The sequence below is a fragment of the Venustampulla echinocandica genome (assembly GCF_003357145.1).
Source record: "Venustampulla echinocandica strain BP 5553 chromosome Unknown scaffold_0, whole genome shotgun sequence".
Lineage (NCBI taxonomy): Eukaryota > Fungi > Ascomycota > Leotiomycetes > Helotiales > Pleuroascaceae > Venustampulla > Venustampulla echinocandica.
Genome location: NW_022474205.1, coordinates 5,803,748 through 5,827,794, shown reverse-complemented (window position 1 = coordinate 5,827,794; position 24,047 = coordinate 5,803,748). Strand labels below are relative to the sequence as shown.

The 24,047-nt window shown below is 49.4% G+C and overlaps 9 protein-coding genes across 9 annotated transcripts; 6 read left to right on the top strand and 3 right to left on the bottom strand.

The window, feature by feature from the left end:
- Window positions 1–3,874: 3,874 nt before the first annotated feature.
- BP5553_01798 (TATA-box binding protein) lies at window positions 3,875–4,841 on the top strand (the record flags this gene model as incomplete). Its single annotated transcript, XM_032010421.1, has 4 exons — window positions 3,875–4,134; window positions 4,202–4,289; window positions 4,347–4,761; window positions 4,825–4,841. 4 exons carry the CDS (start codon window positions 3,875–3,877, stop codon window positions 4,839–4,841), a joined length of 780 nt encoding a protein of 259 aa, XP_031874475.1.
- A 2,022-nt stretch (window positions 4,842–6,863) lies between these two features.
- Window positions 6,864–8,246, bottom strand: BP5553_01797 (FAD protein; the record flags this gene model as incomplete). Its single annotated transcript, XM_032010420.1, has 1 exon — window positions 6,864–8,246. One exon carries the CDS (start codon window positions 8,244–8,246, stop codon window positions 6,864–6,866), a length of 1,383 nt encoding a protein of 460 aa, XP_031874474.1.
- Window positions 8,247–8,701: 455 nt separating this feature from the next.
- Window positions 8,702–11,188, top strand: BP5553_01796 (Uncharacterized protein; the record flags this gene model as incomplete). The annotated part of the gene is made up of 1 exon (XM_032010419.1): window positions 8,702–11,188. The coding sequence occupies one exon, from the start codon at window positions 8,702–8,704 to the stop codon at window positions 11,186–11,188; it is 2,487 nt and encodes an 828-aa protein (XP_031874473.1).
- Window positions 11,189–12,037: 849 nt separating this feature from the next.
- Window positions 12,038–13,266, top strand: BP5553_01795 (ARM repeat-containing protein; the record flags this gene model as incomplete). Its single annotated transcript, XM_032010418.1, has 4 exons — window positions 12,038–12,401; window positions 12,454–12,609; window positions 12,660–13,035; window positions 13,086–13,266. The coding sequence occupies 4 exons, from the start codon at window positions 12,038–12,040 to the stop codon at window positions 13,264–13,266; spliced, it is 1,077 nt and encodes a 358-aa protein (XP_031874472.1).
- Window positions 13,267–14,364: 1,098 nt separating this feature from the next.
- Window positions 14,365–16,811, top strand: BP5553_01794 (uncharacterized protein; the record flags this gene model as incomplete). The annotated part of the gene is made up of 3 exons (XM_032010417.1): window positions 14,365–15,024; window positions 15,162–16,647; window positions 16,708–16,811. 3 exons carry the CDS (start codon window positions 14,365–14,367, stop codon window positions 16,809–16,811), a joined length of 2,250 nt encoding a protein of 749 aa, XP_031874471.1.
- A 1,045-nt stretch (window positions 16,812–17,856) lies between these two features.
- Window positions 17,857–18,297, top strand: BP5553_01793 (uncharacterized protein; the record flags this gene model as incomplete). Its single annotated transcript, XM_032010416.1, has 1 exon — window positions 17,857–18,297. The coding sequence occupies one exon, from the start codon at window positions 17,857–17,859 to the stop codon at window positions 18,295–18,297; it is 441 nt and encodes a 146-aa protein (XP_031874470.1).
- Window positions 18,298–19,513: 1,216 nt separating this feature from the next.
- On the top strand, window positions 19,514–20,329 carry BP5553_01792 (uncharacterized protein; the record flags this gene model as incomplete). The annotated part of the gene is made up of 1 exon (XM_032010415.1): window positions 19,514–20,329. One exon carries the CDS (start codon window positions 19,514–19,516, stop codon window positions 20,327–20,329), a length of 816 nt encoding a protein of 271 aa, XP_031874469.1.
- A 407-nt stretch (window positions 20,330–20,736) lies between these two features.
- BP5553_01791 (uncharacterized protein) lies at window positions 20,737–21,351 on the bottom strand (the record flags this gene model as incomplete). The annotated part of the gene is made up of 3 exons (XM_032010414.1): window positions 20,737–20,877; window positions 21,137–21,216; window positions 21,279–21,351. 3 exons carry the CDS (start codon window positions 21,349–21,351, stop codon window positions 20,737–20,739), a joined length of 294 nt encoding a protein of 97 aa, XP_031874468.1.
- Window positions 21,352–22,101: 750 nt separating this feature from the next.
- BP5553_01790 (uncharacterized protein) lies at window positions 22,102–23,166 on the bottom strand (the record flags this gene model as incomplete). The annotated part of the gene is made up of 1 exon (XM_032010413.1): window positions 22,102–23,166. One exon carries the CDS (start codon window positions 23,164–23,166, stop codon window positions 22,102–22,104), a length of 1,065 nt encoding a protein of 354 aa, XP_031874467.1.
- Between the last annotated feature and the right edge of the window lie 881 nt (window positions 23,167–24,047).

The window sequence follows — 24,047 nt, the reverse complement described above, 5'->3', positions numbered from 1 at the left end:
CAACCCACAAGCTTAGACACGTCGAAATAAATATTATAAATTCATGTATTCTTCTACTAAACAAATTCCTTCAAAACAAAATATCTCCCACCCTCACGTAGGTAGTTAACACTCATCAAAAGTCCGCAATCAGATCCTTACGTTGGCTATTCCCAGGAGAATAATCTGTAGTACTTCGGGAATTTATATCAATGTGTGGATTTGTTGCATTTCATATAAATATATAGAGAAACATATATATACAATTTAGGAATTAATAGAGAGAAGTGATTTAATATATAAAGAGAGGAGGAAGGGGGGGAAAAAGGCTGCATGATAGCGAAGGTAATGGTACTTCCCCTGATAATAATAAATGTATTAACTAGAGGAGAATAATGTATACAGTAGACAGAATGTTCCGCTAGGAACAATAATTCAGGCAACAAAGTTAACGATGCGTAATAAAGTGTATTACTACAGTGTAGATTCCACTAGATTCAGTTTTCTGAGCGTTTGTGAAATAGGAGAAATCCGGAATGGTTAATAGCACTAAATGGCAATGCATGTTTCTGACAGCGTTGCGTTTGTGAGGCCGTTTGTTAGTGGGTAGCCATATAGAGGCAAACACTTCTGCCTCCTGCCAGCAGCCAAAACCCTCGAATAGGGGTTCCGTGGGTGATGCGAGCCTATTACTGCCCCGAAGGTGAAGCAGGTCTCGGGTGTAGCAGCTGTCATATTCGAGCGAAGTTGGTGATATCAAAAAGGTCGATCAGCCGTTCGGACTGAAACATTGGTTTCTGGAGACTCGACCAGAGGAAAGGGGGGGGGGCTGATTCTTGATGCTAGGCTGTAGAGAAACTTGGTGGACGTGAGATCTGTTTAGTACTTACGCCAGGTACCTATTTACCTAGAGGGGCGCCAACCACGTAGGCTTTCGGATACATGTGGTCGAATGCCTGGTATATAACCTGACGTTCTGCGAGGAGGCCATCTATCCACCGGGCGCTCAGCTGCGGGCTAAGAGCAACCAATGGTGACCCTAAGAATATGCTCTCTCTCGAACGCAAGGGATTTCGGAGCCTGGAGTCTGGAGACAGTACTCCGTAAGCGTTCGGGTAGATGAGGCTCACGGCAGTGGAATTTGAGACATATATCGCATCCTTTTTATAGTGCCAGGCAGGTCGACAGGGTGGTTTATTGCTGATACTTGGCGCATGACTTCGCATATCGCATATCGCAGGTCGCATATATATATCGCATCGCATAGTTGAATCCTGGCTGCGCATCTTTCGTGCGAAGGAAGTTTCGTGCGTAACCGCGGAGTCCCCCGTCACTTGGTCCAAGACTTCGCACCACTCCGTGAACCTCGGAGGGTGAGCGCAGAGCAGAGCAGACTCCGCAGAGGCTGCTTGCTTCCTTGGCCGGGATCGCCACAGTGGTACTCTACTCTACTCGGCGTGGGCTTCGCTTCTGCTCTTCCACGGTGATGGGGAACAGCGGAAGCCTCGGAGTTGGCGATTATGATGATATAGCTTTCTCAGGACTGATTGTGCGTGTTCGTGCTTCGTACTTCGTGTTGATATTAATTGTTTATGGAGGAATTCGTGGTACAGTATATACTTATTACTGTGCTTGTATGCTTGTAAAGTGAGTGCTTGTTGCACCCCCATGGATATAACCTGGCCAGGCCTGCAAGCAGATCCCTACCGTGGCACAGCTCGCACTGGACGCGTCTCCTGCCTCCTGCCTCCTGTCTCCTGTCTGTTGTCCCCTGAGTCCTGGAGTCCTGGAGTCCTGCGGTCTTGGGCGTTTGATTGGCGGCGGCGGCTGGCCTTGGAGGGCTTGGAGACCTGGAGCGAGAGAGAGAGAGAGAGCGCGAGAGTCAATTTTATGAGTCACCGCGCCACCCAGCCACAGACTCCGCATCCCTACCGTCCTCCCTACAGCGTGCATCGTGCATCGTGCAGCCAGAAACGGAGAATAAATAAGGTATCGATCATATAGAGTATATCTTCCCCGATTGATCTTACAGTATGTCCATATCCATATCCATATCCATATACCTTATATGATAGGGAGCATCCCGGGGATCCCGCAGGCGTCGCATTTTATTCCGGCACCTTTCCGCGGCCCTGTTTGCATGTGCCGTCGTGTCGCAAAGCCAAAGCCAACGGCGCAAAGCAAAGCAAAGCAAAGGGCTCGGTCGGGAGTTTGGGGGGGGGGATGGGATGGGCGGTGGAATGCGCTGAGGATCGAACGCGCACACCACCAACCACTCCACGGCCAGGGAGAAGCGCATCCGGAGCTGAAGCCTGAAGCCTGGCCGATAGTCGATTGTAGTGCTCTTGGTGTCAACACCAAAGAATGCAACAACATCTGGAGAATTCCTTTCTCTTCCCTCCCCGTTGTTTTTTCCTTTCCCATGGCCGGGTTTGTACTGGGTACCAGGCTCGAGGCTGGGGGCACATCGCCCAAATCTCCCCAAGAACAAGCAGCAACGCGAGAACAAGCAAGATATCCTTCCCTGTGGCGCGCCCAGCAGGGTGTTGGGCAACTTGGGGGTGGAGTCCCTCCTCTGTGCGTAGTTCGATGTCGCCATCAGACATGCCATGCCAGGCCAGGTCGGTACGGAGGATTTATTGCGCTCAGAGTCGCCCCGTGAGTGGAGATGCGGAAGTAAATATCAAATATCCATATCCATATCCATATAGGTAATAAAGTTAAATAAATAAACAAACAACAATAGAACCCCCCGCCCCTCCCCCTTTTATTATAACAGATGATGCTGCCCGTGGACGCGCACGGCTTCCAGACTCAGCGTCCAGAGCCCCCCAGCCTGGCGTTATCTCCCGGTTTCAGCGGGGGCTTATCGTGGTGGCGGGCGGGCGCTGATTGGGTGCATCGCGGCGCTAGTGGCCAAAAAAAAAGGAGCAGAAAAGGCAAGCGCAGGGAGAATAGGGCGCCTGCCTCAGGCCATCCGCCGCCCACTCGGCAGTATATAAGCTGTCTCTTATACACATCTAGATGTGTATAAGAGACAGCCCCCTACCCGACACCCCCGACCACCGCGAATCCCGTATATCTAGATCCCTCTCCATACCTCTCCATCTCCATCCTCATCTCCTCTCCTCTCTCCGCAGCGTCCACCGCCTCGCGGTGTCCCCACGGCAGCCACTGCACATCTGCGCATCGCATCGCACCGCTCCGGGTCGCGTGCTTTGTTCCATTCATTCACCAGTGATCGCGCTCCGCCGCCCAATCAGCTTGGTCAGTCGCAGAGAACAGAAGAAGAGATCTGGAGATTTGGTGCGACCGCAGGATCCATTCACATCCCGCATCCGCATCGACGTCATCCTCACCTTTCTATTGTCGCGACGCTAGACCTATCGGTTTCGCACCCTTTGTCTCAATAATAGTCTATTGAGTTTTCATAGCATTGTTGTTGGTCGCGATCTTCAAAGCAAAAAGATCCCTTCCGCATCCTCGTCGAGCAGCGACTGTAGGGGAGACATTGAGTTGTTCTTCTCCTCCAAACGGTACGACCATCTCCCATCTCGACAATACTAGTCAAAAAGAACGGGCAGAACGCGCGAAAGCGAAAGTGAAGCGGAGCGAATATATAAAAAAGCAGACCGCCTCTCTCTTCGCCTTCGCCTTCGCGTCCCAATCCCAATCAAAAACAAACCTCCCATCCCCATCCCCCAAATCCTCTTTTATCTTTCGATCTCGAGCAGCATAAAAGCTTCGCGATCGTTCCATCGTTCCATCTCCACCTTCTACTACCATCCTTGATCGCAATCTAACATACACCACCTCATCAGACCTGCTCTTCGAAAACTCAGCTCCGGCTTCAGTTTTAGGCTCAGCTCCAGATACCATCCCAGAGTTCTTGAAGATGGATCAGATTCAAACACACCCTTCCAACGCGGCGCAGGCGCAAACTTTCATCGCCCCCGGCTCGCTGTCATTCCCAGGTGGTGCTGGTGAACTGACCCCGCCATCGGAAGTTGAGAGGTTGAATGGTCAGAAGCAGGCGAATGGTCAACCACCAGTGGCGCAAGCTCAAAGTGGCAACGGGGTGGCTCCCGCGACTCCTGCTGCGACCCCAGGTACCACCGCAACGACGGGTGTGAGCGGCATCGTCCCAACCTTGCAGTATGTATCCCCCCCCCCTCGAGCCTCGTTTTGAAATAAACACATGAGGCTTATCTTGCATGTAAAGAAACATCGTTGCCACGGTCAATCTTGATTGCCGCTTGGACCTGAAGACGATCGCCCTGCATGCGAGGAACGCTGAATATAACCCAAAGGTACTTGCTGACTCTAGGATTGCTATACTCTCCCTTTGCTCTTGCTAATCTTTGCAGCGTTTTGCGGCGGTCATCATGCGTATTCGTGAACCCAAGACCACCGCCCTGATCTTCGCCTCCGGCAAGATGGTCGTTACCGGGGCGAAGTCAGAGGACGATTCGAAGCTAGCATCACGAAAGTATGCGCGCATCATTCAAAAACTCGGCTTCAACGCCAAGTTCACCGACTTCAAGATCCAGAACATCGTCGGCTCCTGCGACATCAAGTTCCCGATCCGTTTGGAAGGCCTTGCGTCCCGCCATCACAATTTCAGCTCTTACGAACCTGAGTTGTTCCCGGGTCTCATCTACAGAATGATCAAGCCCAAGATTGTGCTCCTGATCTTCGTCAGCGGCAAGATCGTCTTGACAGGCGCGAAAGTTCGAGAGGAGATCTACCAAGCCTTTGAAATGATCTACCCGGTGCTTCAAGGTATGTTGCGCTTTTGCCGTACGCTCCCCTGTGTGTGGGCTTTTTGACTAACATGCTCCCAAGACTTCAAGAAAGTCTGATCTGGCCCTGCCAGCATCTGCATCAGCGGTTTGATCATTCAACCTCTCTTCACCGCAAGATGTACCAATACAGCCCCCCCAACTTGTACAAGTATTTGAGATTTCACGATCCACACGACCTTTTACCAAAAAGTCCCCATTGCATTTGGTGGCGGGCCCCACAGACCAACTGGACAAGGCATGTCGTCCTTTGGTAGCCACCATTTGCTCACGTTTGATATTTTGCATTGCACCGGCGTTTCAGGGGGCGGGAAGAGCCTCAAATGAGATAAAGGGCTCCTGGTTTTACAGCATGTTTGTTTGCGTCTTCATGGCGCACCCCCGCGAAAGAACATAGACTGCACACAGCACCCCATCCGGCGATGGTATGTGCACAGGCCGAAAGATGCCGTCATTAATTGCTTGCTTTCCCAATTATTTCCCAGAGAAAGTTAATTGTTCTCTCGCATCGCATGGTTCTCTTGCCGGCGGGAGGCAGCGAGAGGATTCCCTAAGCATCGAGATGAGATGTTAGGTGGTGGGTGGGCTTTGGACGGACGGTTTTTTGATGTCTAAGGATTGCCTTAATATGGTTTCGTGGGCGAATGATAGGTCTAGTCGTCTTTCAAATAAAGATACAGACAAGCAGTTGGTTCTCAACTGCTAAAGCGACAGAGGGCCTGATGATCATGAATTTTAGCTCTGCAGGGTGGTAGGAACATAGCGTTACTATATCCAGATAGACAATTCAAACCCACGATTGATATAACCTTTTGTTCCTTTGCTCATGGTGAATCCAAGCGCGATCTTCCCTTCTAAGCCAGAGAGAACTTCTAAGATCTCACACCCGTGCAACACCTCTCCTTCCACCCAACTTGCATCTGCTTTTTTCCAAGGTGTCATTTTTTTTAATCAAATTAACTCATCGCCATTTCAGCTCATATCCCTCATTTCCGCAGCCTCCAGCGCATCAAAATTTTGATACAATCCGCCTAACACACGCCGCAAATTTTGATTATACGTTTCTTCGCGCCAGAGGACTACGAAAAAATGAGGGGTTATACGCGCGGAATCGTATCAAAACCGGGCTTCTACCTATATAAGTTTAAATTTGATTAGATAGGGTAGGTTTAATTTATATTTTAATATATATTATCTAGTCTACTTTACATGCCTACCTTGGCTATAAAACTCGAAAATACGTAAAGCGTAAAGCGTAAAAAAATACGACGGGTGTCGAGCTAGCTTGCAAGGTAGGCAAGCAAGCAAACTGGCTTGTGATTTTATTAATTTAATACCTTTTCGCTATAGGATTTCTTAATTTTTTTATTCTTGCAGTTTTTTTTAATGGGAATTGATCAAATCGCAGATGAGCTTTTATTTGATACCTACGAAAAAACGAAGATGAACTTGAAGTGATTCCACACAATGTCTTACAATCGGTCAATAATGCCTCTCCTTGCAGCTTGAGTGAAGAGGTGAAGTTACACGTTTAATCTACAACTATACTAACTCACGAGCTATCTAACCCGCGTCTTCTATCCTCCCCTCCATGTCTTCCTCTCTGTAAACTGCACAAAGCCCTCATTACTGGGTCTTCTTAGTAGTTATGAGGAAATCAGTGGTTGTCTACTGGGGTATACACACTATACACATTATAGTTCCCGCACGTGTATACATATAATAGCCAGTAGTGCATGATATATCCTTTCATAGATGTTAAAATATCATCTATACATACAGACACCCAAATTTTCGACATAGGCGTATTTGACAACCACGACTGTTTATCTAAAATTTCCGATATAGGGTTGACAAGCTGTGTTATATTCGACGTGATACTGTGATATACACTATGTTATTTACTGTTGAATGATAGATAGTTCTACGAATCGTGAATATCCTACCGACGCTAAGACGCCGGGACGACGACACACAATCGCAACGAGAGGAGGGACCAGCAAGTTCCTAATCCACACCCCCCGAAGTTTAGTGGTTCGGTGATGAACCCAAGGAATGGGTTTCCTACTCGCTATATATATTTCATATCTTGGATGATGTCGAGGGTACATGTGTCCGCGCCATCTCATCCCACAATACCATTCCTCTTCTTCCGCCACGACTCCCGTCTTCTGTTACAACATTGTCCACTACATTTTCTCTCCATCTCCACTTCTCGCGGAATTCCGGTGGACAGCGCGACTCGATGCAATCCGCAATGCAGTCGCCGATTACAGGGAGGAATTTATACCCGTGGCCGCTTCCGCCGGTGGCGAGGAAGAGGGATTTGTTGTAGTTTGGGTGGTATGTAATTATGAAATCTGCGGTTGGCGTGTCGGTGTACCAGCAGATTTTGGTTGCTGAGAAGGGTCGAGCTGGGAGGGTTGGGAGCATAGATTGGAGAGCGTGCTTCATGGCGGATTGGGCTTCTGGTGGGAGGGTGAGGTCTGGGTGGTTGTGTGTAGTGGCGGGGAGGGAGACGATTATTTCCTTTTCTTCTTGCTTCCCTGGAGAGGATGAGGGATTAGATATAGCCACAGGGTTGGTATATCCATATCCATGTCGCGCTACCTTAAGCACATTATTCCGTGGCGGGATTATGAACATGCCCGTGCTCATATTAAGCAGCATTGGCATACTGCCCAATTTCTCCTGTTCTGCATCCGTGAGTGGTATGTATCCGATAACCTGCCCTGTAGCCTGTGATCTTCCACGGAGGTCGATCAAGGAAGGTGTCCAGGCGCCGGTTGCGAGGATAGTAAAATCCGCCTCCAGTATCGTATTATTCTTCAACCGCACACCTGTGACTTTATCCCCCGAGGGAGAATATAGCAGGGAGATAACTTCGGCGGTTTTGAATGTAACCCGTTTTGTGGCGTCGACTTGGGCACGTAACCATTTCATGCCTGCTTCTGCATCAGCCCAGCCGCTGCAACGGTTGATATATCCCCAATCACCACTTCCCCCGCCCGTTCCCACGGTCTTCGCAATTGCCTCTTTGGATGGCAGCTCTGTTACTGAATTATCGGCCACGCCATTGCGTTTGTTCAACGCAACGACATTTGAATAGCTTTCCCGGACATAGTGCTCCCCTCCGTTGCCAGTATCAGCAACGAGAACCAGCCCGCTCTCGGAATACCGTCCTTCGCCGCCGAGCTGGCTAGGTTCGGTTTGCCGCCATATGGATTGTGCTTTGGATGCTAGGCCGGCGTAGGCTGGGTCTGCATAGTCAGCCCGGATTATGCGGGACGAGTCCACGGAGCTTGCGTCGTGGGCGGGAAAGGGGAGGCGGTCGAGGACGGTGATGGTTGTGGTTGCGAAGGAAGGGCGTGTTGAGAGGGCGAGGGCAGTGGAGAGACCGAAGACTCCGGACCCGACTATGAGGGCTGATTTTGGACTTGGCGGGGAAGCGGGGGATGAGGACATTGTCTTGATTGAGGAGTTGAAGAATAGTGAATGGAGATGTTTGACGGGAAATGATAGAACGGGAAACGGAACGATGTAGACGGTATGCCTTACACTTGGTCTGGCATAGAAGAAAGTATATACAGTATATACAAATGAACAAGAGAGGGAGGTTAGTGAAAGACAAAAGGAAACAGGGGATAATAGACGTTGGGATAAGACGGGAATGACTAGATCCTGGCGGTTATGAAGGTGGGGTTTAGTCTATTTCGACGCCGTTAAGGGCGTCAATGTCGATTTGTCGATCCAGGTCAAGGACCTCGGAACCTTGGCTGACAGGGGATTTGGCGGAGCGGAATAACAGCAGTTCCGTGACCTTTTCAATTGGTACAAGTACACCAGTTGTTTGCGACCAGCCAACCAGTTCATTGATTCTATACTACCAAGCATGAAACACATGGTTCCTGCTTTTCATCATGGCCCCGGATGCTGACAAGAAGGTCGCCGAATTCCCCGATGTAGAAAACAAACTCCACGCACCAACGAAGAAATCGCTCTTTGAGCGCCAGAAAGCAGAAGCAGAAGCTAAACGACTGCGCGAGGAAGCGGAAACCAAAGCAGTATATGAGGATTTCGTTAAATCATTTGATGATGAAGATGCAGCTGCAGGTGCCAGCGGAGGATTTGGACGTGATGATCATGGTGGGAGATTTGGTGGTGGTGGGTTTGGGGGAGGAGGGATATCAGGCCCGCCAAAGAGACATTATACGCAGGGTGGTATGGGAATGGGAGCTGGCATACCGAGTGGACCAACCACTGGGAGAGGCCATGGGCCTGGAGGATTGGGAGGCAGAGGGATGGGCAGTGGGCTTGGGAGTTTAGGACCGCCACCACCCAGTCAGGGCAGGAAGCGACCCTCCGAAGGTTTCTCGCAGACGCCAGCGAAGAGAGATAGAGATGATCGCGGTATACTAGCCTTTGACGACTACGACCATGAACAAGATAGAACACCTGCGAAGGTGTTCAACACGTCCGATGACGAGGATGAGAGGAGCGGGACACAGGGTGGAGGAGAGGCTAGAGCCGTCCCGAAACCAACATTGAGACTTGGCTCTTTACCACCTGGGACTTCGCCTGCCGTTATAAAAGCGTTGCTGCCACCGAACCTGACAGTCGATACAGTTAGGATATCATCGAGCGCACCGGGGGCTTATGCCGAGAGGAAATCGATGTCAGCCATCGTTACGCTGGCGAAAGATACAGCCGCGAATGATATTGATGCTGCTGTCAATGCGTTGCAGAATAGATATCTAGGCTTTGGATACTATCTCAATTTGCATCGGCATCTTTCCTCGGCGGCCATATCGAGTCCTGCTGCTCCTGGTCTTGGAACTACTACAGCATCACAACCATTCGGCGCAAAGCCGGTCCCTGTAGCACCAGCCGGTCGGGGGCATGCTCCTCCCCCTCATCAGCAGCGAGGGTTCGCACCACCAAGCTCATATGGCCCGGGCCCGGGACCATTGAATCGAGGAGCTCCGCTACTCCACGTCCCTGTCCAAGCACCACGAGATATCAAGGAGTTGAAACTCATCCACAAAGTCATTGAGTCCCTCCTGAAACATGGCCCAGAATTTGAGGCTCTACTTATGAGCAGACCAGACGTCCAGCGTGAAGAAAAGTGGGCATGGCTCTGGGATCCTCGAAGTACGGGAGGCATCTGGTATCGTTGGCGATTATGGGAAGTACTCACGGGATCAACAACCCGAAGAGGCCAAGGGAAATACCTGCCGCTATTTGAAGGATCATCAGCATGGAAAGCACCAGACCAGCCATTGCCGTACGAATACACCACTCGTCTCGAGGAGTTCGTGTCTGATTCCGAATATAATTCTTCTGACGAAGATGATTCTGGCGATGAAGGTGCAAAAAGATTGCACCATAGTGGAGCGCCTCCGGATACCAGCGTACTGACAGATGACGGAAGGGCGTACCTGAACCCACTCGAGAAAGCCAAATTAACACATCTCCTCGCTCGACTCCCTACAAGCACGGGGCAGTTACGGAAAGGGGATGTGGCCCGTGTCACAGCTTTTGCAATATCACATGCTGGGCGAGGAGCAGATGAAGTGGTTTCTATGATCATATCTAATATCGAGAAACCGTTTGCATATACATCTGCAAATCCCAATCGACGGAAGGACAAAGATCCAAGTGGCAACGATGGCGCGGCTGTTGGTGAAGACGAGGAAAAGTCGGATATGAGTTCAGCAAGTCTGATTGGCGTCTATATAATTAGCGATATCCTGTCCTCATCCTCGACTAGCGGCGTTAGACACGCATGGCGCTATAGACAACTCTTTGAATACGCCTTGCGGCAACGGCATGCCTTTGAAGGTCTGGGTAGAATGGAGAGGAAGATGAATTGGGGAAGACTGAGGGCAGAGAAATGGAAGAGGAGCGTAGGCAATATCCTTAGTCTGTGGGAAGGTTGGTGTGTGTTCCCACAAGCAAGCCAAGCGCATTTTGTGCAAGTGTTTAATGATCCGCCTTTGACGCCTACGGAGGAAGCTGAGGCTAAGAAAAGGGAAGACGAGGACAAGGCTGCGAAGGGGAAGAATCGGTGGAAGGCTGTGGAACATGCGCCGGAGGAGAGAGTTAAGGAGCAGGATGTTGATGGTGTCCCTATGGAGCAAGATGAGGATATCGATGGGGAGCCCATGGTAGAGGATGAGGACATCGATGGTGTACCTATGGAGGATATTGATGGGTCTCCTATGGAAGAGGATATTGAGGACGAGCCGATGGAAGAGGATCCTCAGCCGGCTTCTACTACATTAGAGCCTCCCCCTCCTAAGGAGCCAGAACCTGCGCAAGTAGATGCGGCGCCTGTGGGCCAGCCTCGGAGGCAGCGTCCCAGGGCTGTGGATATGTTTGCTGATTCTGATGAGGACGGTAATTAAGTCTATTAGAAAAATTAAGAGAGATAAATGATCACAATTATCATGATTTTGTTGATTTGCTACTGCGTTCATGGGCCCTCACCACTCTTTCTAGCATCGAGGACAAACAATGAAGCAGTAGTTATTACCAGCTCAGGTATCGTTGCCTGCATTATATTCAGTAGTACATGACCTTGTTGAGATCGAATGGTTATTAGATGCTATGCTAGAGATGATTACTCAGGCTTTTATTCAAGTCGGAAAACGCGTAGCTCTGTTCGACTTTCAATGCCTACCGCAAGCCCTTAAGAGTTTACCCTATGATATCATAATATACAATAAATGCTAGTGGATCTGTACCACTGTGCGCTTACGTCGTACATTATCCCCTCCATAAGGTAGGGACAGTAGTACATAAACAATATCATCGCTGTCATCACACTTGGATAACCTCGCGAACCGTGAAGAATTATTGAGGCTCAAGGATTCGATCCTATTTAAGTTGCCAAGCCTCGCTTGCACTAGCGTCCCCCGCCGTTCCGCGAGTACCTAGGTAGAGTACACCGCGCCCATTCATCTCCAGCAGGCGCAAACAACCACCGACTATCTTAAACTTAACCAAACACCAAACAAACGAAGCCCTATCGCCGCCCAAACTCTTAAGTCTACTTTGATTTATCTCCTATTGTCTCATCTCTGTCGGGCAACGTGATTGCTTCGTCGGCAATCAAGCCCCGTGCGAGACAAAGCTCTCACTGCAAAGCCTCCCCGATATCAAAGCTCGACTTTCACCCTCACCGTAACCTACACACCGTCATCTACACCACCAAAGCTGCGCCGCCCAGTTGCCAGCCGCTTCAGTCAACCACGATGCTCCAAGGGGCGCATGTCTACTCTCATCAGCACTCCTACAACCCCCAAGCCGAACCATCATGGATGCACCAGCAGAGCCACCATCAGCATGCTCAGCAAGCCGCTGCCGCCGCTGCTTCTGCCGCCCAACAGCAACACTACAACCGAATTGCCGCCAGCCATAATTCCGCTACTCCTTTGGGAGGTTTAGGACACGGTCAGGATACTACTGTTATGGACAATGTTACGGAGGAGAATAAGCGAACTCTTGCTTTTATTGCCGACCTGTTGAATGAGGACACGAGGGAGGCAGCACTTTTGGAACTTAGCAAGAAACGGGAACAGGTTCCAGAACTGGCACTGATCCTGTGGCACTCTTTTGGTATGATAATAATGAGTATGTTAGAGGTATGGCAGATTCTAACCTCCTCTAGGAGTGATGACATCCCTTCTCCAGGAGATCATCTCGGTCTACACGCTTCTTAACCCCTCGCAGCTCACGGCGGCAGCCTCGAACCGCGTCTGCAATGCGTTGGCACTCCTCCAGTGTGTTGCGTCTCACAACGAGACACGCGCTTTATTCCTGAATGGTACGGGTGAATTATTTGGTTCTTGAGATCTTGGCTAATATGAGTGATAGCACACATCCCTCTTTTCCTCTACCCCTTCCTCAACACCACCTCGAAGTCTCGGCCATTCGAATATCTGCGACTAACATCCCTTGGTGTCATCGGTGCCCTTGTCAAGAACGATTCCTCGGATGTGATCAATTTCCTCCTCACCACCGAGATTATCCCACTGTGTCTTCGAATCATGGAGACTGGCTCCGAGCTAAGCAAGACTGTCGCGATATTCATTGTGCAAAAGATCCTTTTGGACGACCATGGATTGAACTACATTTGTGCTACATATGAGCGGTTCTATGCCGTTGGAACAGTTCTTAGCAACATGGTTTCTCAGCTTGTGGAGCAGCAGACTGCAAGACTACTCAAGCATGTTGTGCGCTGCTTTCTACGGTAAGCACTATTACAATCCTTGGGGAATAAGCTGGCTGACACAGAATTAGCCTTAGTGATAATGCCCGCGCTCGTGAGGCCCTCCGGCAGTGCCTTCCTGAGCCCCTTCGGGACGCGACGTTCTCCTCTGTCCTCCGAGATGATGCTGCTACGAAGCGCTGCCTGGCACAACTCCTGATCAACCTATCAGACAATGTCGTCGAATCTTCCGGCAACCATCAGGGCATATAACGCAATATAATCCTCCCTTTCTCACTGTAACATAAAAGCGCCAAAGTATTTCCTCATGACGAAGCGCGCGTGGTGTTTTCATCTCTGGTTCTCCATAGACACAACGATACCCGGTCTCATTTCGTCAAAAATTGCCGGCTGCTGCTGGTATACAACAACGGTTTAATGGAAGCATTTGCGGCACGATCATGGCTCGGTTTAGGTGTTTATTGGAGACTCGGTCTCGAAAATCGGGAGTTGGGTTTCGCCCTGAATACCTTGCGCAGAATCACAGATCTATTTGTTTCCTTAAGCATTTTCCTTTTTTCTTCATCGATCTGGTGTCTGTGGCTCTGATTTGGTCTCTTGCATTTCCGGATGGAGTTTAAGGTCGATGGCATGGGAGGCGGTCTAGTACCGCTGGGTAGCTGGGGGGGTGAACTTTGTAAACTACGAGTCTTTAGGAATAGAAGAGATGAATGTGAAGAGCGGTGAACCGGCCTAGGCTTAGTACGATGTTTATGGCAATGTGATACATTGATCTCCAACTTGTGGCTTCGGCATCAGCTACAGTGATAACTCGGCCGTTGCGCGGAAGACACAACAAAATTCAGGTTGGTCAACCTTCATGTGATATTGATATTGCGCCATTACGCAGCATTTCTATAAACAAGCACCTGACCAATAGAACTGGATTTGAACTCGCCTTTCGAAGTTTTCGAACCATGTGTGCATATAGGTAATGAGGTACCTAGGTACCGCTAGGCAAAGAGCATTGGTGATGGTGGCGCGCAGTCATGAGTTTGAGTATGAGCATGAGTAAGCGGATATGGCTGAATAATCCACCCCTTCACCCCCTCAATAAAGTCCGAACGACTGCGATCAGTAATCGATCATCGCAACTCCATCCGCGGTCGACAGCACGAAGGATAACATAGCGGCCAAGACATGGGACATATGCGAGTACCGGCAGCCGCCTGATACCACCGTATATCTCTGGAGAAAAGAGGCTACGATCATCTCCGCGGCTTACGTGACATTGTCTCGTGGAAATTCCATCGCCACCGTACTATCCCCCCTTAACCCCATGAGGCTGGAGCCCCAAGTTCAACTCTAGTGATGGATTCCCCGTACAACTTCGCGCAGGACGACTATGCTCGGGCTATTATGATGCCTGCTACTGCTGCTGCTACTATTACGACGTATAAGTATGATGGCACCATCCCCACATCGCTGGGCATAACCGGCCTCCCGGGCCCGACCCGCCAGATCAGTAATCACCAGCTCGACCCCCGGAATCTCAACAACCCAGTTGGCAGTACAAAGGCAGCCACACCCAACATGTCTGAGCATTATAACCCGCCATTTCCAGCTTCTATTTCAATGGAGACCGTTGTGTTCAACCACGGCCATGGCGGCAACCAAAATCACAATAACCCGTTTCTAGATCATGGGTTTCGAGGGATCGGCGCCGAGATATCCAGAAATTACGCCAATAATCTGGGGGTTTTGAATGCGGAAACTTATAATGCTGATGGTGCCTCGGAAAAAGGTCCTAGGAAGAGGAATAAGGAAGTATCTGCAGAACTCAATATGGTTTTCGGTTTGAGAGTGGACTCGGAAGAGCCTGAATCCAAGAACGGGTACGAGGAGCCGGAAGGGACGAGGAGAAAGAAGAAACCTCGTCTCGAGAGTAATAGCGCAGACGACGATGAAGACGCTCGCAAGAAGGCTAGAGGCAGGCCTAGGGTTGATACCAAGGACGAGACTGCCGCTGATGTGAGTAATATCTGCTTTATTTGTGATCAAGATCTTGATTTATTGAATATCTATAATGGTGGCACATTGAAACGACCTAAAGCATGCGTCTACGGGTGTATCTAGTGACTATATAGTTAAATACTGATAATTCACAGCGGCGGAGGACGCAAATACGTCTAGCCCAGAGAGCCTACCGTCATCGAAAGGAGACTACCATCTCCTCTCTCGAAAAGCAAGTCCAAGAGCTTCGGGGAACAAATGAGGAGATGAGCAGCATCTTCATAACCCTTCACGACTTTGCCGTGGCCAAAGGAATACTTCAACGAGAGCCGGACTTTGGACAGCAGCTACAGTCCACTACTGAAAGGTTCTTGGCGCTAGCGAAGGCTAGTTCTGAGTATCTGAGCCAAGATGAGGGACAGCCTGAAGAAATCGAGAAGCAAGACCGTCCTAGCGATGAGCGCGCGACTACCACGAAAAAGAAGAAGGGTGCACTAAAATCCCCAAGGATTCAACCAGAAGTAGCGCCCCCTATGCCCCCCATGTCAGCAAACCCCTTCCCTGGAAGAATCCTCAATGGCGAGTCTACAAATCCAGTTGAAGAGATCCAAACAGATTACCACTACCCAAACTATGGGGATATGACTGGCCAAGAAGAGCATCAGATCATAACACGACCTACGGTACAGAATGCCAGCTTTCCGTTTGATTTTACGGATTACCAACAATATCGAGTCGATGCTCCTTCCGTGGAAGACTTCTCGCAATATTTCAGCCCAGAATCTCAGCCATCGCTGCCGAGAAGTTATTCGCATGGCGAACTCTCCTTTGCTCGCCGTCTGCAACGACAGGCTTTAGAAACAGCTATGAAACTTGTCACTTCCCCAAACATGCCCCAAGACATCTATCTGAGAATTTTTGGGTTTGCCGCATTATACGAGAGTCCAGAAGCCATTGTGCAACGACTAAAAAACTTCATAAGGACCTCGACAAAAGACAGTCTTCAGAATTGGCGCGCCCCTTTTGTCCACCTTGGAGGAGCTGGCACTTTTTATCCGACGCATGAGGGTGATGTCAATGAAGAACTCATGCCGAAAATTCGGACGGGTTTTTCTATGGGCCCATTTTCCCCTACAGTCGCCCAAGCTCAGGAGGTTATACAGGAAGATATGCGATTGAACTTTCCTGGCTTCGAAGGGGAGTTTTTCGACCCTAACGATGTCGAAGGCTACCTCCGTGGACGTGGTCTCAATATCCCCCCATCCGCAGATGCTGTCACCGTCCAGATAGACTTCTCGCTGCTATCGGAGTCTAGTTCGACAAACTCCTCGAGTGCTGCTAGTGTAACCACAATAGTATCGCCCTCAACTCCCAAAAGCTCAATTCAAGATTTACTCGTCCAACCACAAGGCTTCGAAGAGTCTTATAACTTCGATCCAAACCAACTAAATAGCGGAACATATTCCTTTACTTCAATTCAGTCAAAGCCATACCCCACTGCGAAAGAAAGTGGCAATATCGAACCTTCCCTTTTCACGATGGCGGACCCAAACCCCGCAACAGACACACCTAATACTTTCTCGGGCAAAAGGCAGTTGGAAAAGTCTACTATTGTAATGAATGTCGAAACACTTCTTGAAGGTATATCTTAGTCCGCTCGTGTCATGATGATAGATATTCAATACTGATCCTTCGTGATAGAATTAATTAGCCGCGGAGTTTGTCTTGGTCGAACACCGGGATTTCGTCCTTCTGATGTGAACGCGGCGATAGTGGCCGCCGCTAAAGCTGGCTATTCGGTTTAATGTTCGAACTACACCTAATTTTAGTTAATACCCTTATTTGGTCCCTTACTTTTTGACTCATCGTTCTATTCACGTTGGTGATGCAGTATACGATACGCGGAAAAGTATAGGGTGGTTGGGCGTTGCACAATGTTTTTCTTCACGTCTACAACCAACATCATTTTAGTAGCCAAAGTTTTGGTTAGTCCCTGGTATTGGAGCCACACTATTATGAATAATAATGATCTGTCTATGTCGAGAATTTGGAGTGTCCGTCTCGGTCTGTCCTGTCCGCTCCTAGTGCTCCCAATAGACTCGTTTTCTTCAAGTCTACAACCCTTTCTAGTTACGCAACCATACTTTAAAGTTTAGCCCGCTGCCACCGACCAACTCTCTCTTTACCATTTTATGTGTTCATAATATCCCGAAGGGTACGCGTCCGATAGGTACATGATTTGGCTCCAACCACCCCTAGAGCTAGCCATCCAGGTTCCCTGCAACCCTCTACCCCGATTTAGTTGAGTATCCATAGTTTTGGATGGATGGTTGAACCCTTTGACTCACTCTTCCCTCATCATGATGGCCGTTGTATGGGGAGAGTCATCTAATAAGGGGTGGGCTTTACACCCTCACTCAAGCTCCAAGCTAGATAGTTAGTAGCATCCTCTGGGTATAAGATAATGGGCAGGTCCTCTTCTACTTTTTTCGTCTCCATCACTCCTACAACTGCCTTCTCCTCATACATTCCAGACAGAGAATCTTCAACTCCTTCACGTTGACTCTGTGAACAACCTACCTTCCAACTCCATAACAATCTTCCACTTTATGACAACTTGTCAATCCACAGCAATCTCCCACCCTCTAAAAAGCTCTCTCTACGCCAATATCTCACTCCTCTATGGTGATTGAGCCACTCTCCAACTCTACAAAAAATTCCTCAATCTCTCAGCGCACAAGAAACACTCAATCAACCATAAAACAAACGACCGCGAGAGCGTCTTTCTCCGAGTCGTCTTCAATCTCTGAAGAACCTCAAACATCCAACTTGAGCAACCATAGAGACAGCATGGAGCTCAGCAAAGTCCTCTGCACCAAAAGGTGCACAAACAACCACAGAAGCTGGACACGTATACGAGAGTTTATCCATCGCCATATGGCGATCAGCGCAGGCAAAAAGTCCTGCAGCCTCATTCCTACTACCAAAGATGAACAAGAAGAGAAGGAGCTATGCGCTCCTCCCCCAACCCCAACAATGAGTCCCAAAACGGGCACCTCGATGGCCTCAACTACGACTACTAAGTCGCAAGATCACTTCGCACGGTGCACGGCCAGACTCATCACATGGCTTCGCCGAGCATATGTCGGAGTGGAAGAGAAGCAGAAGGATACCGCCCTGGATCGGGAGATTCCAGGGCTGGAAGCCTACCTTCGAAACTTCTATATGGAAGAAAGAGTTGATTACCCATCTGGAATGGGGATTGATGGGAGTTCGGCGGGACGCCGCTAGGTTGAACGACCAAAAAAAAAACCCCAACTTGACAGAAATGTCCACTCGTGTTACGCGGGACCTGGATGGGTGGTGTTTGATATAGTTCCTCGTGTGGACTGGCGTTCGGATTTAAGTTTGGGTAGTGCCTCGTGTTGCACTGTTTTGGAATTTCGGGATACCACATCGTCACTTGTTTGGAGTTCGCATAAAGATACCATTTGGCTGCATTGGGGGTTGGGAAGATTGGATTTGGGTCTGGTCCTGGCTATTTTTGGGCTTGAGTTGGAAATGGTTATAAGAAATGGAAACTTCTACGGCTGGTTCGGAAGTTGCTACTGCTAAAAGTGCAACAATAAATGAATTGAATGAACTGTTCTTTTCAATAACTTCCTCTGCAATGTGCAACCCTGTGATAAATATGACAAGTGTGACGATATGCGACTAGTCTTAAGATATTGAGACAACTCTCTGGTAATATGCTTATCCTCTAATGTCCTGGGGGAATTAAGACGCTTAGCTACCGTGATGTCGAACAAAGGTTAATGAATTCTAGCCCCTACGCATTAGATAATACCAATAAATTTTAGACGACTAGACAGAGGAGTTCTAAACTTATTTTGAATTGTATAAGTGATTTTCGAAGTTTTTGTATCACTTGTTGTTCGACGCTCAATAAGTAATTCCTAGGGAGGTTGACCTCTAATAAGTAAGAGGTGGGGAGACTTTCAAACAACTGCCTTATTTTAAAAAATTGAAGCTATCTCTAATACAAACACCATTCCATCCTTTAAACCTTCGATCATCACCATATTACCCCTGTCAAATAGGGCGCTTCAAGAGACGTCATGTCATGCACGTGACCATCCTTGATCCCTGTAGAAATTTGGTATTCTAACAAGTCTGAGTTTCATAGAGCTTTACTAGTACTCTCCCCACCACAATACAGACGTCTAAATGAATGCCGCGGTATTTTCTTCCCCGAAAGTCAAGTGCTCACCGCATAGCCGGCAAGTACCTCATGCCCTTCGATACCACCGTTCTCTCTAACTTTACCGGTTCTTAGCCAAGGCGTTGTACCGAGCCCTCCTCGAACAATGTCCACGGATCCCCCTCTCCGCTGAGCTGCAATCGCGCGGGCCGATAAACCCAATCAAACATTTCATCCGCAAGAAATTCAAGCAGAGTATTTACCTGACGAGTCCGACGCAGGTGGTGAAAGGGTTAAAGGCTGGATATGCTGTTCGTTAACCTCCATACTCCTTTCTTGATGCGGTTCCTACTCCCCTCTTTGTTGAATAGGGATTCACAAAGATTAAAAGTTTCTAACACGGATTTGGGAAATGGACAGGCTGAACAACTCCTCCGCTACGCGGGCGATGGTAACCCTGCTGCGTTGTCCCAAACATATGCCCTCGTTTCCATGCTCCACGCAGACGCGGCCCTCGCCCACCAGCTAACCCCTAAACCCATTCCTCGCCCTCGACCGCCACGGCCAGCGCCATATCCAGGCGCACAGAAAGTTCTCGATATCCGGCCGCTGCCTAAAGAGCAGCTAACGGGTCGACGTCATGTGCCACATATACGATTCATAAATGCGGAACGCACGGCATTCCTGATGTTCAAGAAGCCACAGAGCCCATATCTCAGTCGGGTGTTGAAACAAGTAAACAAGGCAAGGATAGGGAGGCTTCAATTCCTGGAAGATGTCGAGGAGGATATTCAGGTAGCTAGACTGGAGGCAGAGTGGGAGACTCTGGTTGAAGAGGCGGCAAAGGCCGAGGGCCAGGATCCTCAGGTTGTGAGGAAGGGTGATAAGGAGTGGGGGGCGTCGGAAGCTTGGACGAGAGATCTGGCTCGTGAAAGACGTGCTGTTCAAAGACGTCTCTCGGCTTCGCATGTAAAGGCGGGCGAGATAGCTGTCCGGATGATGGATATTAAGGACGAGGAAGAGAGGTTGTTGAGGGAGGAGAAGAAGGAGGAGAAACACAAGAAGAATGAGGAAAGGAAGGCTAGAAAGAGGGAGAGGGAGTTAAGGAAGAATGATTCTTAGGATGAGGTGAAGCATGGCGTGTAAGATATTTTCGGTTGCTTTGCATTATATTAAGGGGCGTTGGAGTGTACTTATTGCATGCTGGGGTCACGGTTATAGAGTATATTTCTGGCGCAATATATATGTCTTTGAAAGGGGGAGGAGAGGGGTTTAGATAGATCCCTTGTATGGATTTTGCCCTGGAGGAACATAATGTATGGATATTCGGTTTCCGCTACCTCGCAGTAAAAGACATATCTGAGCAGAAGACCAGTTTCGCCGCGCTGATGCACCCTAAAGTCGTCTTAGAAACTACCTCGTTTCATCAATTTCATCGTTCCTATCACGCCCTAGCCGTGATAGGTGGCCCCCCCATTCTAACGCAAAGAATTTCTTTCGAGCTCATAACATATGCTGCGTCGAGGGGCCTAATAGGTCGAGCCTTCCGGGGGTTGAGGGAGTTTCTTGTGGTTAGGATGTGCCATGTATCTTCGAAGCTCGATCAACACAGTTTCCATCGTCATATCGCGGGTCCAGGTGGCAAGGCATGGGAGCTTGGTGGGGTCAACCTGAACCAAATATTAGCATGGACTCTTAAGCAACCCATAATTAGGTGGGAGTATATATAAGTTGTACTGACCACGCCGTTCTTTGGATTAACACACGGAATATTCACTTGGTTAATGAACTGGATAGTGGGCGGTTTATCCGGATATTGGTCACCGCAATGCATTTTGAGGGAGTAAATTCGGTTTTGATGGACAGACTGCAGAGCAAGGACTAGTGAGACTTTGTCTATGGATATAGTTAGGAGGAATGCGGACGTACATGTGGTGGGCCAAGGATGGTGCCGTTCCAGTTGGACATCAGCAGATCGTCTCCTTCTGCGAGACCATAGGAACACGCCTCTACAACGTAGGACGCCGTGTCAGTCACAGAGTTTGGCATATATGCGTAACCAGCTGCTCACCAGCTCCAAGGCCTTTCTCGCCCTTTTCCAACTCCTCCAGTAATCTGAAGTTTCGCGGTACTTTGGCGCCCATTGTGCTAGCCTTCCTCAGGATGCGCGGAGGTGTATGAAGTAGCCCCTGAAGGATAGATGGTCGAAAGAAGTGAGCTAATTTATTTTACTAAAGCGCCCAAAGAATTTGCGAGATCTGTGGAGGGAAGGAGCTTTTGGGAAAGAGAAAGATCGTGAGAATACCTTAGGTGCGTGTTAATGGGCTGCCGACTGTATGACATACCGTCACGTGCGAGGGCGACCGCCTGGACCGGGATCCAACCCCACCATCCAAGTACGGGGAATCTAGCGGGGATTTGCCGACTTCGCGGCTACGAAGTAATTGAATCATATCTCTGTTTCTGTCTAATTTTAAGTTTGATTGATATTAAAGCTAAACTCTAGGGGACCGAGCTAGATTATAAACAGATGTTCATTACGGAGCTTTAAATAATCTTTCGTTCCTCACAAAGTACGAAGTACCGCTAATATAATCTGTCAGGTGGCCGCGTGAAATTCCTTTTAGGAAGTCCATAAATAACTTCGACTACAACCAGATACTTCGAAGGATTGAAACACGAGATGTGAATATCTCGATTTGGGTCAGATATTATAGTAGATGTAGGCCTGGGCTACGGGGCATAAAGAAGGCCTGGAGAGAAGGCCTGAGGATAGGAGCCTGGTCAGATATTCATACTATGCGCCGACTCTCTCTATATTGTATAGAAACAGTATAGAAGCTCGATATTAGAGTCATAACTGGATAATGGCCGTTGGCGCCTGAAAAAAACTGTTAGCTCCAAATGCTCCCTATAATGCGCCATATAGAAGCCGCCGCCGGAGTGGGCTGGTAGGGTTGCTCGACCATCTCGTAGCCAGCTTCGTCTTCGTATGCGCTCGTCTCATCCAGCTCGCAGTCAAGAGCAGGCAGAGGAACTGCTTCGGCGATGGGGTGAAGGCCATCGCGGCGGTGCTTCCAGTGCTCCTTTAGCTGGACCCTCAGGGTATACGACTGCTGCCTCGCGTGATCTTGTTCATTTCTAAGCCCTCTTCGGCCGTCCTTTTGCCCTTGGTAAGTGTCCTTTACGTTTGCCGTCGCGAACTGATGCTGGTGGTATTCAAGTGTGCCGTCCTCTCCCGACGGACCAGCATAATGTGCAAAGAAGTTGATGTTAGTGCCGTCCGTGGCGAAAGTCGTGACCTCTGCATGACCCGGGGGGTCAGGTTTCCCGATATGTGACAGGGCCTGGTTCCGGGCGTAGACAATAGCCGCTCCTGTATAGGCACTCTGCAGCCGCGCTTCTTCCATATCCTTTCCGGCACCTTTCCACTCGCCGGCTAGGTGCGGGAATGCTATAGAATGAAGATCATCCTGATAAAGAACGGCGCCGTCAATATGATTGCCGACTGGAAACGGGCGGAACTCTTCCATGTCTAGCCCCTCGACAAGGTCGGGTTGTGGAGCCGACAGGCCATTGTTGAAACCAACGTCTTTTGGAAAGGCGGTGAATGCGCGGTTATAGGAAGTTTTATAACCCCCGTCGTCATATTCCTTTAGCATATGCTTGCTCACCTCATGGGCCATGGTCGATTCGTTACCGGCACCCTTGACTTTGTTGACATAGCGTTTGAACCTTGATTCGGTTGGAGAAGCGGTTTCACAGGATCTGGCGTGTCGTTTGATGATATCCTCGAGGTTTGCGGGCGGCTTGGAGCTCTGGAGGTTGAGTATGCCATTGTTTCGGGCCTGGATGGCGAAACCGGACGTTGCTGTCGAGATGGACTTTGCTGTTGTTGTTGACTTGTCCGTGGAGTCGGGGTGAGTAGACGCCTTATTGAATCCCTTCTGCTTCCCCATCTTGTTCAACAGGGCCAAGTTTTTCCGTGTCAACCGCGCTCTCTTCGCAGGCAACAAATCATCCTTAGGTGCGACGTCCAGGTGCCGTTTGCTGGACTGTAAGGGCGTCGCGCCTTGTGCGGGATCTTCATCTACTAGAGAACGATCTCTGTGGCTCGGTGGAAGCTCTGTACCTGACGAGTTAGTATGTCCTCCTACTTTCCAACAAGGCACTGCTGATATCACAACTGCACGCGTACCTACAACTGAGTCTAGCAGCTTTTCTTGCGAGGCCTTGGATAATCTAAGAGAACGGGAACCCGCGCCTTGGACACTTTGCTTTTCATGGCGAGAAACGTACTGGTATATAAAAAAGGGATAGATTTTATACGTAGTATCAGAGTCTAGGCTGGCCGACGTAGGGGCTTAAGACCACATGGCCTTCGGTTTCGTCACGGGAGGTTTCAAACCTCTGTTTTCGCAGAGGTAGTCTTCCAACCTGGGTAGCTCCTACTCCGTACGCAGTACATAGCATGGTTTAGCCTTTTATTCGCTGGTGATAGTCGGCCTGTCCTGTGAGTACCCGTGCTGGGAAAGCTTTGCGTTCGCAACGATTTGCTGGCTGGAGGCCGACTGGTATAATGACTCATTATCCGGGCCGTCCTTGATTGCAAAGGCGCAAAGGCCGTCAAGAGGTAGTATCAGCGGCGGTGGGAGTCGTCGTTCTTGAATTGCACTTCTCTAGGTTCGTAGGAGTTCAGCTCTTTGTTGGCCTCCTGAGGGTGGACAAAGGGGCCAGCCGAAATTGGCACCCAGGCTGGCAAAACATGGAGGGGCAGGAGAAGCAGCGAGGGCGGTGAGCTCGGCGAAACCCCGGCTAAAGTTGAGAGGCCACCTCCGCC